At 37.8% G+C, this 15,204-nt stretch overlaps 1 protein-coding gene across 2 annotated transcripts in view; it reads left to right on the forward strand.

The window, feature by feature from the left end:
* The window catches only part of LOC113064307 (cell adhesion molecule 1-like), a 235,054-nt gene that overhangs the window by 205,830 nt on the left and 14,020 nt on the right, over positions 1-15,204 (forward strand). For both annotated transcript variants that reach the window (XM_026235018.1, XM_026235016.1), the window contains 3 exons: positions 1,673-1,831; positions 7,098-7,194; positions 11,091-11,263. In XM_026235018.1, coding sequence (XP_026090803.1) covers positions 1,673-1,831; positions 7,098-7,194; positions 11,091-11,263 — 429 coding nt within the window. The remainder of the gene's footprint in view (positions 1-1,672; positions 1,832-7,097; positions 7,195-11,090; positions 11,264-15,204) is intronic.

Genomic DNA, 15,204 nt, shown 5'->3' on the forward strand with positions numbered 1-15,204 from the left:
ATTTGGCCCCAGATCTCCAGACTGCCCTCTTTCAGGGAGTGTCTTTCCATTGGAAGGTGTTGGATAATAGGGAAAATATAGGAGGAGGGTGAATTATAGAGAGGGAAAAATGTGAAGAAACCATGAATTCAATAGGGACAGGATCTTTTTTGATATTCAGCCCACTGTATCGCTGCAGATCGGGACTAATCAGTGCTCCTTTGCATATCAAAAAGGGAGATGTTATTGAAATGAAGAAATGTCTGAATGACAGTGATTGACCTGTGATTATCTCTTTATCAGCAGTGACTGTGCCATTGTGAGGGAGAATATAGACGTGCTTCTGGGCTCTCAATGAGCTCTGTGTCTTCATTTTTCTGAGATATGATTGTCTGAATATCCATTCACTGATAATAATGCGGAATGTAGAACGAATGAATTTTCAAGACAACGAAATGTCAGAAAAAAGAAAAAAAAGAGACGTCCAGAGTCAAATTTTCAGACAGCAGTTCACCATCTGCCACCATGTTGTTCCAAACCGTCTTAAAGGCATAGTTCAACCAAAAATGAACATTTTTCTGGAAATCAAACAGTTGGTGGTTCCCATTGACTTCCACAGTATTTATTTTCCTTCTATGGAAGTCAATGGGAACTGTTTGATTACGAGCAATCTTCAATCTTAATTTATGTTGAACATAAGAAAGCAACTCATACAGGTTTGGAATGACATGAGGGTAAGTAAATGATGACAGAATTAACAATTTTTGGTGAACTATCCCTTTAAGCAAAAGCTTTTTAAAGAACAAAGAACTGGTTTTATCCATGTGATGAAATTGAATGGGGTCCAAAACTGTTTTGAATGTACAAAAATATGTTCTATTATGTTCCACAGGAATAAATATGAGAATAATATGAAGGCAACTTTTTTGACTATATACGCCTGTAATAAATTGACATTGGTGGTACCCTCCATTAAACTCACATTTTTCTGTTTCTTTTCTTTAAGCCTGTCGCTTCAACATCTAATTAATTTATTAATGGTCAAGTGGATTATTTTTATTTTACAAAAACACAAACAGGACAATAGGTCCTCTCTCTGTTACGTTCTCGCTCACCCTTTGTCTCCTCCTTTCTCTCTTTCCACCTATTCCTGTTTCTCTCCACAAGGCCAGAGCAGTAATTGAATAATGGAGGTCTATGTGGTGCTGCGAGACTATTGTCTAGAGCCGCACAATGATTTTGAGTCTTTTGTGTTCTTTATGCCCACTTGATGCTGCTGAGGAGGGCTGCGGGTCAGAGGCATCCACTACAGCCATTATATCTCACTTCATAAAGCACAAAAACACCATTACAGCCCACACAGTTGCCAATGAGTGACAGCTGCATAACAAGCCTCAAAAGGAAGTGATTTGGGGCTGTTTTTAAGCCATATGGCCCCTCTCATATGGTCACATTTCAGGTGAAGCTGCAGGGGGCCATTTACTGTACACATGTCATCGATAAGCTACAGTGAGACTCCATATGTCACATATGTGCAAGTCGTTAGGAGATCTACTTTGTTATTCGGCTCACAAGATGTAACGTATACTGTGGCCTTCAGTACATTTAGCCACCCGTGGTTTCTTGACAGAGATGATAATGAAAGTGATTCGTTTTCAGTTCTATGTCTCTGATTGGTTTCTGTCTCTCACAGGCAAATCAAAAGTGGAGACCACATATGACAGGATGTTCACTGTGACTAGCTGGCTGAGGTTTACTGTCATGAGAGAGGATGATGGAGTTCCTGTGGTGTGCATTGTTGACCATCCAGCTGTCAAGGACTTCCAGACGCAGAAGTACCTGGAAGTACAATGTGAGTGAGCCGAGATATAGAATTACTGTTATAAAAAAAAAAAAAAAAAAAATATATATATATAATATTTTGTTAATATACATTTTTATTTAGATATTTAAATATGTTCAAAATGATACATTTAATTTAGATATAAATAAATATACATAAATGCATTTATTAAATTAAATATTAATATTATATTATGTTAATAATAACTATTAGTATTTTAAATACATTTTAAGATATGTATTGTTTGGATAAATTTAGATGAAGTACATTGTGAGTGGGCTGAGGACAGCTTGGCAGCATTTTAATATACAGATATAGAATTACTATCTTTGAACTAAAATATATGTCTAATCTATTTTTGTGAAGATTAAGGTGTTTTTATTGTTTATTGTATTTATTTATTTTCTGAACTATAGTGTGAGTGAGTAAAGGACAACATTCCATTTTTAATATAGGTGTGGAATTACTAATTATTTTATATTATTTGTTTTAATTAATTTTTTGAAGTACAATGTGAATGAACAGAGGATGATAGCATTTTAAATATACAGCATTCTAAATATAGTTGTAGAATTACCCATTATTGGGTTAAATGTTAATATTATATTATGTAAATATTAGTCATATAAATATATTTAAAGTTCAATCTTTATTATGCTATTTTTGTGGAAGTACAATGTGAGTGAGCAGACTGTGTGTCAGCTTTTTCAATATATACATATAGAATTAGTATTGTTAGTCGTAACATGATTAGTAATGTAAATATATTAATTATATATTTTGACTAGGTAAAGGTATGTTTATTTCCTCTCTTTTTTTCTTAAGAGTTGAATGGAGTTAGGCTTTTTCTTGTTATCTTTGTCCTTGTGTTAGAAATCAGTCAGGTCTATCCTTTTCCTTGGGAGAGCAGATATTAGCCCCGCCATGTCAACTGGCTTTTGAAGAAAGATTAAGCATGTTTTTGCGCTTGGGTAATTCAGTCATGACACAGAGATTGTGCCTCTGATTGGAGGAGAGCCTTGGGCACTGTCTTCTGTGATACAGATTCAGATATGATTTTTAACTATGATTTACTCTGATCCTTAAGCATATTCTACTTGAGGTTAATCTTGCCTGTCACAGGGCTTAGAAGATCACCAGAAAGGGCTTTATGTACCAAAGGCAACACTTCTCCAAAAACTGCAGGATATTTGGGCCCTTGAGCCCAACTTTGAGCAGAAACAATGTAAAACAACCCTCTATGTACACCTTGGCAATTGAATCGCTATTGGCTAGTAAAATATTTAGTTTACTTGCCAGACTGATAGTGTGTGTGTGTGTGTGTGTGTGTAATGTTTGTTAAATGGCAGTTTTTTTACATATCTTAAAGTACACTGTTAACATTAGCATTATAATATTATAAACAATTGTATTTAATGATAGAACTTTAGTAATTACAATTGAAAATTAATAACCATGTATGAATGCAAATTAGTCATTTTAACTGAACTTCTGGCTGGTGGTGTTTTTTTAAAATAAATTGGCTAAACAAACCAAATACTGATAAGATAATTTAAAGAATTCTACAAATAAGAACAATATAAAATGCACTAATAATTAATGAGCTACTGAATTCATAAATATTAATCAGGTTGTGTGTGTTCACTCAAACTAATTTGCTGAAATCAAAACAGGGAGGATAATAGATGAGCGCCAGCCAATGAGATTTTCGTGTGTGCACATTAGTTCCGCCCACAAAATTCAGCATTCTTAAAAGTTGAAGAATTCCGAAGGAACGCGGTTATTTTGACAGGGAAATACAGCAAAGAATATCGTTTACATGTAGTGCGTCAATTCTCTCTGCGTGTGTGAAACAAAGCGACAGCGAGTCTTGTGCCGTCACATTAGAGTTTATGGTACGTTAAACACAGGTATGCTGCGCATCCATTGAGATGAACTGAAAAATAGCACAGATCGCTTGACAGGGAGTGAAACTCTCAAGCACTCAGTCACAGAGTGTTCGGCGAGTGAAAATATATCTGTGCTTAACTTAGCCTTCCATTCACCCACTGGCGAGTTAAATCAGAGAATTTATTAGCCATTGGCTAGTATTAGACATCATTTAGTCACCCAGAGTGAAGATTTACTCGCAATGTAGAGTGTTGTAAAACCATTTTGTCTGGATTTCGTGCTCACGGCCAGCCTTTGTCATGCTCTGGGGAGAGCTGCTGCACGAGTCATTGTCTGACTCACACTTCTTTCAAAATGTGCTGCTGAAACTGGGAAAACAATCAGTGTTAAAAATCATTGAGTGAAGCAGCCTTAATGGAGTTCATTTTTACAATAGAAAATAGAAAACCATCGCTGTGGATATTAAATAAGCCAGAAATATTGATATTGCAGTTCTGCAGCTTGAGGGAAATGAAACGCTCCATGCTGGCAGTGGTATGAAATCACTACAATATCTCGTGTCAATAATTGTGTTATTAGAATTAGAGTGACCTTTTCTGTCCGGCACAGCAGCTAGACAGAAACTGGAGGCCGGTGTTTTTCGTGGATTTAGTGTTTGTGTGCCCAGAAGAGAGAGAGAGAAAGAGAGAGCGTGCTTTGGAAAGGAACTAATGCAGGGGAAGCTTCAAAGCAAGAAACTTTCACCCAGAGCCTTTCATGCGAAGAGTTTGAAGATGACAAGGGGAGAAATGGAAGGAGTCTCCATAGAGCAGAGACAAACAGGTGGATATTCCTCTTACAGAACTTCTGAGCGGGCCGCTCTCTCTCTCTTTCTCGCTTTAGACCAGGCTGTCCATCATGGACACAGCAATGTTAGTTCTGACAAGGTGTAATTTGGACAGATGGAAGGCCAGCAGATCACGTTTTGTTGATAGAAGAGGGTCAAACAGGAAAGCTTTAAGTGGACACAGCACTCAACAAATTTACCGATTACCCAAAAGCCAGTTGAAACGTCAGCTCTGAAATAATGTGATAAATCTTGTCAATCTTGTTTTTTCTTTCACTCTTGCACTTTAAACTCTTGCACATCCAAGTTTGAAATTCTGTGGGTCAAAGTGAAGTCACCGTTCAGCATTCAGTCTATTCAAAGTGCTGTAAGAGCCGGTGAAATTGAAAGAGTGGAATCTGGGGGTTACTGTGGGCGGCTTTGACATGATTTCAGCGAACAAATCTTTCACCCTTTGAATCCACTGGGACACTCAGGGAAATCTCTGTTTGTGGATTTTTTGTAAATTCCTTGACCCTTATTCATGACCTGCCTCCGACGCAAGTTCTACTGCTTATCCTGATTCATGCATACTAATCACTCTGGACTATTTACATTACAAACCCACTCTTACATCAATCATTGCATGTCTACTGTTTAACCCACATTGTTTGTCAAAGTGAGTGAATGATATCATTAAAGTTGCATATGGGAGCAGCTCTAATATCTCCCCCATGTCCGTGGAACGTACACATAGCGCTGTCGCATAAGCATCTGTGCAACGCCACTTCAAGCTCTATTACTGGGAGAATATTAGATTTGAGTTCCTTTGAGAAACTAGAGGGCTGGATGCCAGCCAGCACTGGAATGGAGTGTAGGACTGGAAAGGCATAGCTCAGCCATTACAACCTGACAGTTTGAGAGGATGAATACCTCCAAGGAAACAGCAGGAACCACAGAGCACGCATCTCATGTGGAGCCCACTTACATAACCGTGGTGGGTTTGGCAAGCACACCATGGCCTCATATGAATCTTGGGAACTTTAAAGGGATAGTCCATTAAAAAATGAAAAATCTGTTGTCATTTGCATTTCAAACCTGTTTGAATGACCTTTTTTTAGAAAACAAAAAAAACAAAAAAAACTGTTTTTGTCCATACAGTGTAAATCAATGGGGTCAAACTGACTGTTGTTCGGACCCCACTGACTTTGTTGTATGGACAAAAAGAGTTTTAAGTATCTAAAGAACTTCTTTTGTGTTCCACAGAAGAAAGAAAGTCATACAGTGTTGGAATGACATGAAGGAGAGTAAATGATGTCAACAGAACAGAAAGAGTTGCAGAGGAAGAAAATGAACTGAGGGCGTTGAATTATTCACAATGAGACCAAGAAAGTTAATAGTGTCAGTTCTGAGTTCACTACAAGAGGGGTTTAATGGTGCTGGTATGGTCACTGATTGTCCTATATGTCTTATAATAGAATTACTTTTGGCAACGGCTGCGCAGACTGATTATTTTTTTCCTTTGTTTATTTACCCCCCCCCCCCCCTTTATTTGGCACACCTAACTGGTGTTCCTTATATCCATTATGCCTAATGAAAGGCCTGTAACAATTTCTTGCCTTTCAGTGTTTTTCATGCTCAGTCTTTTATGGTTTATTTTCTTGCTGCACTCATTTGCAATCAGTGCAACAAAAAGGTAGTAGTTTCTTGTCATGTGCCTATATGTAGAAAGACTACCTGGAAAACAGGAACCTATTTATTATTTACCTAATATTAGAAACATTCTACAAAAGCAGCAGGGCAACAGACTTGTTTTCTAAGTTTCATCATGTCATAAGACCGCCAGACAGACTGAAAAATCCTATTAGACAACAGAAATGGACACACAGGTGTAAAACGGTTATGCAAGGAGTTTACACAAATGTGGAGCAAGTGACTGGCCCGTGTGAATCTGTATGTCAGATCCTACCCTCCTCCGATGGTGTCGGGACACACAGTGCTGGATACTTTGACGTGAGAGAGCGTTAGTTTTGTGTCCGACGTCAGTGCTGAATGTCACCCCTTCTGCTGCACTGTAGAAACACAGCAGGAAGTCTAATCCCAGCTGAACTGGAAAAGAACTGAGACTTGCCAAGGAGAAGAGCACATTTCATGCTGAATGTAGCAGCTACGGCTGAGAGGCAAGGCTGACGCAAGGTGCAAAAAGCCAGTGGGCAACCTACTGCCAGTCACTGGAGAATAGAACCATTGAGCGGCCAGTCGTTTGAATAGATACGAGAAAGGGCAGCACTTACGGAGCAGAAAGGTCAATGCTGAAACTGCCTGAATATGGACATTGGTGATGTCATGACTTCGGCAAACATCAGGGTGTATCGATTATGTTTAAATGACTCTAAATGTAAATGAAATGGAAAAAACATTTTCATGCACACATTTTGTATCAAACAATGGTAATGCTGAAGAGACAAATCAAATGACTGAGAACAATCCAATAAGTGTTGAACAAAGCCAAGGCTGTTTAAAGTTTCATGCAGCCCAGGGGCACGAGACGCTGATGTGCTTTGCTTTTCTCCTCCACAGATAAACCTGAGGTGACGATCAAGGTGGAGCTTCCGCAGGGCCTGATTAGAGAGGGCGAGAGTCTGGAACTGACGTGTCAGGCTAAAGGCAAACCACAGTAAGACGCCTCTCTCTCCTGTGTGTTCCATTTCTGACAATATTGGCAACTTTTCAAATTGTATGGCTTGTTCTGATATGGATAAGTCTGGGTCATGGGCATTCATCCACAATAAGAACAGTCCTCTACCAAAACCCATAGGCAAACTTGTGAGTGCCATCACAAAGCATTTAGTGGAATTAATTATACAACATTTCTGGCCCTGATCTAATTGGACAAGCTGCATTCCAAGGTTTTTTTGTGATACTGCTTAATTGGATTCAAGCCATTTCATAAAAAAATATATATATTTATTTAATCTTGATATATGAGCTTTAATTTAGTTTGCCTATGCAATGAAAATTAGAAGGATTCTGGGAAAAATTGTATTTAAATTTAGTAGAGTACTTAATTAAATAAAATTAACATTTTCAGAATTAGATTTAGGCCATGAGAAAAAAATTCAAAGCAATTGAATGTGTGACAGTATTTAAAATTTGCCACAAAAAAGTTGAAAAATATACAGTTGCTCAAATATATATATAATATATATATATATATATTTGTGTGTGTGAGTGTGTGTGTGTGTATATATATATATATATATATATATATATATATATATATATATATATATATATATATATATATATATATATGTATATATATATATATATATATATATATGTATATATATGTATATGTATATATTTTAATTATTATCATTATTATTTTGCCCCAAAATATAATTTTCTTTCTTTATTTATTTTTACAAATTGGTTGGTTTGATGTCTAATGCAGTGAAATTAATAAATTTTTACATGTACAAAAGTGTCCAAATATTTTCTGTGGTCATTGCACATGAGCCTAAAGTGAGTTGGAATACAAGCCATACCAGTGTTTTTACATTCAACAAGCCCCATAACATCCCAAACTGAATGCAGCAAGCAGACGAGGCGCCACCCAAATGAATTTAATAAAGACGAAAAAACAATCAATACAGTGAGCAGAAAATTGGAAGTCATTTTCATTAAAGCTTAGAGAGGGGTTGCAGTCATTACTGTCAGACAGTGCAGGGCTTGGCTTGCCATCCCATTTGTATTCTCCGCCTCATGCCAGGTTCTCTGCAGCCCCTCCACTGTGTGTTTTTCCCCATGCCTTCCTCTCAATAAGGCACTTTTTCTAGGTCATTTCTCCCTTTCCATATCAGGAACGTCTGCATCTTTATGCTACGCATGTATATTTAACCTCAGATTGAGACTCTTTGAGATTCCACACTCGCTGCTCGCCATCAAATGTTGTTTTTCTGTCCTCAGAGGCTGAGGATCAACTGCTATTGAATGCGAACCAGTCCTTTGTTTCGAAGCTGTGAAGGTTTTTTTTTTTTTTCACTCTCCCCTCTTTAAACAGGATGGTAACAAGTTTAAACACTGACACAAAAACCAGAACAACAAGGGAAAAAGCCTCCTCAGATGCTCTTGGGAAATAACTACACTGCAGCAGTTCCATTGAAACTTGTGAGAACCTAGCAGAGTTTAGAGGCTCTTTTATTTTTCCACAGTGGGTTTAGCTCATTCTGCTCATCACTGTGAAAGTAGAATAGGCTGTTGTGTGCCCAGCTCAGGTGTTTAGAGAACAAAAGGAGATAGCTCGCGTTGGCAGTTAATTGAGGCAGACAAGAGAAAATAACAGCCTTTCGCTTTTTTGTTACTTTGCCAAAATGTAGTTCATTTGCCAATGCCATAGGCTGCGACATTGGTCGAATCCCACAATCTGTGTAACTGACCGCAACTAATTAGTTTTTTTCTGAGGTTATGTCCATGGCTGTTTTTAGTCTCAGATAATGAAAATTGCAAATTTTTACAGGTTAACATATTGCACACAAAAACCAGAAGTCTAATTTACTGGACTCAGCACATATGAAAGTCACGATGCGCAGCAATTTAAACTTCAAAAAAAAAAAAAAAAACTACTGCTGCACAATTTGTTGTTCTCCAAGTAACTTCCCACACCTTTGATCAATAAATACTTGGGATTTTTTAATTCTGTAGTGATATCAATTTTGGATAGCTTCACACGGGGCACCACTAAATGCAGTGAATTTAGTTCTAAGTAGCACCTCCAGTGCAATGGCTTTGGGCTGAAAAATATTTAGTTTTGGTAACACTATTTTACAGGGCACCAGCCAAGGAATTTCGCCTTGACAATAAAGAACAATCATTGAAGTTTGTTGAATAAATAAGAATGACATAAATTCATCTGAAGGGTTTAAGAGAATTGTTAACTTATAGAGCCTCTTACTGAATTATCAGAACAAGGAAAACACAAGTGTTATCAAATGGGTTTTATTAACAAAGGGAGAGATAAGAGCTACTTACAGCTACTAAATGAATGGATAAAGTGCAAAAGATTGATAAATGCAAGTGATTTGAGTTTGGTGATACTATGGACATTGCACGTTATCTTATGAAAAGATAAACTGAAATTTCCTTGAAGTAATAAGGTAAACCTCATTCTAGATTCAACAAATAAATCGAGAGATTATTTGTTATAAACTGACATCAGTTATATAAAATCTATTTCAGATTAGATGATCATATACTGATGTTACACACTAATGCCAATGATCTCTGAAAAGAGGTTTGGACAGAGTGATATTTATGTTTCCGCCTGGTCATATGCTGAGTCCGAGCAGCGACATCTTGTACATGAAGCACTGGTGAACGATAAACTCCGGAGCACCAAAAAGGTCCGGAGGACGGAGGAGCCCTGGAGGTGAAGGTTCTGAAGTCTGTACAGAAGACATGGACAACCTGGAACATGCAGGAGAAGGATCGCTAACGAGATGATTGGTGGAGAAGATCCTGGAAGTCTGGAAAACGTAGACGAAGGATCGTTGAAAAGAAGATTTTGAAGCGGTTACAGAAGATGGGGGCACTAATCTTGTGGTAGTTGTTGCTGTTGCGGTTTCCAAACTTCCCAAATTCACTTCTTTCAGAACTTTGTTTCTCCTTTGAATACCAGAACAAGTGGCCGATGCTTGCTTGAGGTTTATTTACTTAGCTTAAAATCCACATTTCCTGTTTAACCTACACATTGTGCTGAAAATATGAAGACCAAACATCAATGGTTAATGCTGAACATTGATCCATGCATTCATACCTTAATAGGTAAGGTTGCATACATTTTTGTATCACAAACGAAGGTTTTTATCCATTTTGTGTCAATTAAGTGTGAATGCATGTCAAAACTTTCCACATGGCAAAGCTTGTTTCTCGAATTTACGATCATTCATACATTAATAAGAGTAAGTGTGAACAAAGCAGTTCCTGAAGGGGTTTAATGTATGTAAATATTAACACCCCCCCCCCCACACACACACAAACACACACACAATAATTTGTGTTGTCTTAAGCAAAAGTCATCCTTCGCTGTCCACAAAAACCTGATCACATCAAAATGGACTTCCCATTGTGTGAATGCTGTTCACTACAATTTGTAAAAAAAAAATAAATACAAATAAAAAAGTTGCCATGCTTTTTCCAGTTGTTCATGCTAAAGTGTTATAGTATATAGTATAGTATATATATATCAGTGTATATACTGAAATATATTTAGTGTATGATTCACTTAGAAACAATTTTTACTAAAATCGCTAGTAGATTTCATACAAAATTAGTAGTAGAATTGTAGAAAGATTAAATTAGTATTTTCTTGTAAAACGTTTGACAGAAATAGACTGAACTGAAGTTTATATGCAACTTACAATGTTCCTACCATGTAATGTCCTATAAAACTTGAAATATTACTCAGACAACTTCTTTGTCCAAGTAAGAGGTCCCTTGGCCAGAAAAGACTGTACGGTCTTGCTATACAACTCTAAAGCAAAGGCAATTCTGCTCTGTGTCTCCATCCAGGCCTCATCAGGTGAATTGGGTGAAGGTGGATGATGACGTGCCATCTCACGCGGTTATCAGTGGCTCAGATCTCTACATCGGAAACCTCAACAAGTCTTACAACGGCACTTACCGGTGTGTGGCATCCAATTCTGTGGGCGAAACGTACGCTGACTACATCCTTTATGTACGCGGTAAGTTCAAAGTGACCGAGTAGTTATGTCACTCCAACCTTTCCCTCTTTCACCCACACCACCACTCCATCTGAGTCATGGGTCAATTACGTTGATCTCAAAGACATTTCCTTTCCTTTAGGAGACATTCTAATCTGACCATTTTCCTCTTGGAATTTACTTCTGATATCTTTTGCTGCACTAAGCCTGTGGTGAAATATTTTAGCGAACGGATATACAGTTTGTCAGTAGCGAGGGAGGCAAACCCCAGCTGATTCAGATTCAGTTTCATTTTAACGATACTGTGTATAAGGCGGCAAACTATTTTTTGTTTATGTGTGTGTGTGTGGGAACATTGTATGTTATTGGTGGGTCGCCACAAAAACTTGGCTTCGCCCAGGTTGTGCATGTTCCAAAAACTTGCCCCAGCACGAAGTGCAAATGCGCCAATAATTGCGACAGGCTTTTCACACGTTTCTCCCATGAGCAGCTTGGCAGTCCTTCCATGAGAAATTCATGACAGTTGAACCAACAGAATAGAAGAGAGAGTGACACAGGCACGTATGGTGCTTCGAGAGCTCAAATCCCTCCTCTATAAAAAAACTGCATTCGATATAACACAATCTATCAGGACGTTTTATGATTTTTGCATATGATGCTGCTTTTAATATCTACACAATTCAATCTCATATCTGACATTAGAATTGCTAATGCAGAAACGGGTCTGCTGGACAGGGCTGTCACCATTTAATCTAGCAGCATGCATCTTTGTTGTGTTAACATAGTGGCACTCAAATGTATTCAACACACACATAAATGTGCGCTCATAAAGACAGGCGTTGGAGACATCTGGGTGCTCTATAGTCTTATAATTATTCTCCCTCAGATTAATAGGATGACATCTGCGAATTACAAACACAGTGGCCCTGACACATTCAGCAAGACCCACAGCGCTGCTCACATACTTTGCATATTACGGCATTCTGTCGAGGCACTGTTCAATTAAACGCTCTACTTTACAGAGATGTTAAAGGGAAGGCAAAATGAGCGTTTAGCAAGCTGTCTCAGTAAGAACACGTTTTCATACACCCGGCATATGCAATGCATGGCATATTGGAAGGGTAATTGTGAAGCTATTCATGCATGGCCTTATGTAACCACTATAAGGGTTGTTATCACTTTAAGTACTCCTATATAATAATAAATCTGCAGATTTAGATGCAACCTGTCAAGTAGCAGCGTTCCATCACATGTCAACATCATCCCAACCATTCAGCTGGCTCATGGAAATATCTGATGGGGCACCACTGGTGGTCCTGGCTTACTTAGTGCCCAGATGACAGGGGAACAATAACAGTTAAGTGTGCTATATACAGTAAGTGTAAGAACTAAAATCCAGATATAGAATATAGGGTTATACTTTTCTTTTCAATTGTGAAATTGCAGTTTAAATTTGACCGCCAGCGATCACCATGCATTTAGTTGTTTCAAGAGCAGCTTTCATAGGAAAAGATCACGAGGGTGGGTAAATATAGAGTTTAAAGCATATGATTAAAGCAAAGAGAATCAGATGGACCGATCAAATTGAGACTTGTATGCATGATTAATGCTGCAAAGGTTTAGATAAGCCTCTTTATTACCTACAAAATTCAAAAGATTTTGAACATTAAATTAGATCCAATGTATGTATGTATTTATTTATTTATTTCATTGAAATAATGCATATTTATTCATTTTTAATCAGTTTTTTATTTATCAAAATCAACTTTAATCATTTTTTAAGACTTTGTAAAGTACAATTTATTTATTTATTCAACCATTTATCAAAACAATGCCACTTTAACATTTTGAATTTAAATTGTAGCATTATTTCTATCAGTGGTTGCTTAGGAATGGGGTAAAAACAAAGCATTCAACACATTAGAGTTAATAACAGATTCTCTGTTTGTGGTAGCAGATCTTCCTGAGCCCTCGATAGACAGCCAGAACAGATGTACTGCAGAGGCAATTTTTCTCTAATGCGTTTGTTCCCAGACTGTTGTGAAGCTAAGTGATGGAGAACACTTGGAGGGTGGCTGGCACTAAACTAGTTATGGGGAAAAAATACATTCCCTGAGACATTTTCCAGGGCCCCCATCCCAGCATGCCCCTGTGGGGGAATGAGATCTAACACACCGGCCTGTAACAAGTTTACAGAGCGCCTCTAACCTAATAAAGACTACCTTTGCCTTCACAGCCCTGGCCTTTAATATTGCGCACTCCTCCTCTGCCTGTCACCCTCGCTCACGTTTCCTCTCCGTAACAATTCCTCTATGTTTAGAGGGCTTTCCTTTGGTAACTCAGAGCCGCCCGCAAGAAATCGATCATGGCAATACACTTCTTTAACTGTGCTCAGAGTGCCATACTGAACACAACACAAACATGATTTTGTTCACTTGGTGGGTCAAGAATTAGCGTTCCCATTGCATAATTGTGATTTCCAGGCCTGGGAAAGTACTTTAATTTTTTCTAATTTTACTCTGACCTTAAACATTTAATTGGCTAAATATTGCTCTTCTGTAGAGTAAAACTTTCATGAGAGTTATAATCCGATTTGTACTGTTCATTTTTAGACATCTAAAAATGGTCATGTTGTCCCAAACCTGTATGACTTTGTCTCTTCTGTAGATCACAAAAGAAAATGTTGACAATAAAACGGTTTTGTTTCCCTTGTGCGTCCAAATAAAAGTCAATGTGAACCAAAACTGTTTGGTTATCAACATTCTTTAAAATATCTTGTTTTTTGTGTGTATTCAGCAGAAGAAATAATTTGTTAATCTGTCTTAATTTGATTATTATTTCTTTTTTCTTATCCAGTATTCTCAAATAAAAAAATGAGAGAAGGTGGGACCCCTGAATAATGTGTTGTGGCCACAGAGTACTTGTGCTTATGGAAATTCACATCTGATCACAAGCCAAAGTAAAGCATTGGGCCGCGGTTCCTCTTCCTCTGAGGGGATCCCCTATGTGTTTGTGTAAATGGCAAGCATAAACAGATATTTGTTTTAGTGTAAGCCTAAATCCTCAACCCTCGCACATGAACCAATGTGGATACAACACAGCTTGCTGAAATCACTTTCCATGGAGATTGATAAACAGCCTGATTTTGTGACAAGCCTCAGACTTGTTTGAGGCACCTAATTGTCCCTTATATCCAACAACATGTGTAGCGCGAGAAGAGTCCTGAGAAAGAACAGCTGGAGGAACAGCAGTCTTCCAAGCAGTGCATGTAACTTGAGAAGATCCAGTCCCAGTCCAGCGAGCTCAACATATGTAGGGAAAGAACAAAACACAATCTACACTGCTGTCATGGTGGGTCCAATCCAATCCCTGTGCTGTAATAATGGAGCCGTAAATCACTTCTCCCCATTCTTAAAGCTTGCTCACTTTTATTCAATTTGCCCCATCAGTGTTTCCCTCACAATTCACCGTAGTGGTGACGCACACATTTAAAAGTCAGATTGCCCTGATAAATTCGGATGCTGTCAAACACGACCTCGGCAGCCCGCCGTTCAAAAATCCAGTCATCTGTGAATTCAGACATGCAAATGTGCCGTATTAGAATTGCCTGTAAAACCTTCTTACTGGATGTCTGAAGATGAAAGAATGCATGGCAAATGACTTGTAGGCTTTCGTGTCTAAACTAAAACTAGAATATCTGAACCATCCTGCATTTTTGCTTACAGAATTATATGACAGTTGTTGATGTAAAATGTAAAAAAAAAAATCATAACTATGTATAAATTATCTAAACTTTATGTGAATGAAGTAACTGTGAAATTAGAAAAACAGTGTGTACTGTGCATACCATTATTTTGGATAGATAGATAGATAGATAGATAGATAGATAGATAGATAGATAGATAGATAGATAGATAGATAGATAGATAGATAGATAGATAGATAGATAGATAGATATGTAG

This window comes from Carassius auratus, chromosome 46 (assembly GCF_003368295.1).
Source record: "Carassius auratus strain Wakin chromosome 46, ASM336829v1, whole genome shotgun sequence".
NCBI lineage: Eukaryota > Metazoa > Chordata > Actinopteri > Cypriniformes > Cyprinidae > Carassius > Carassius auratus.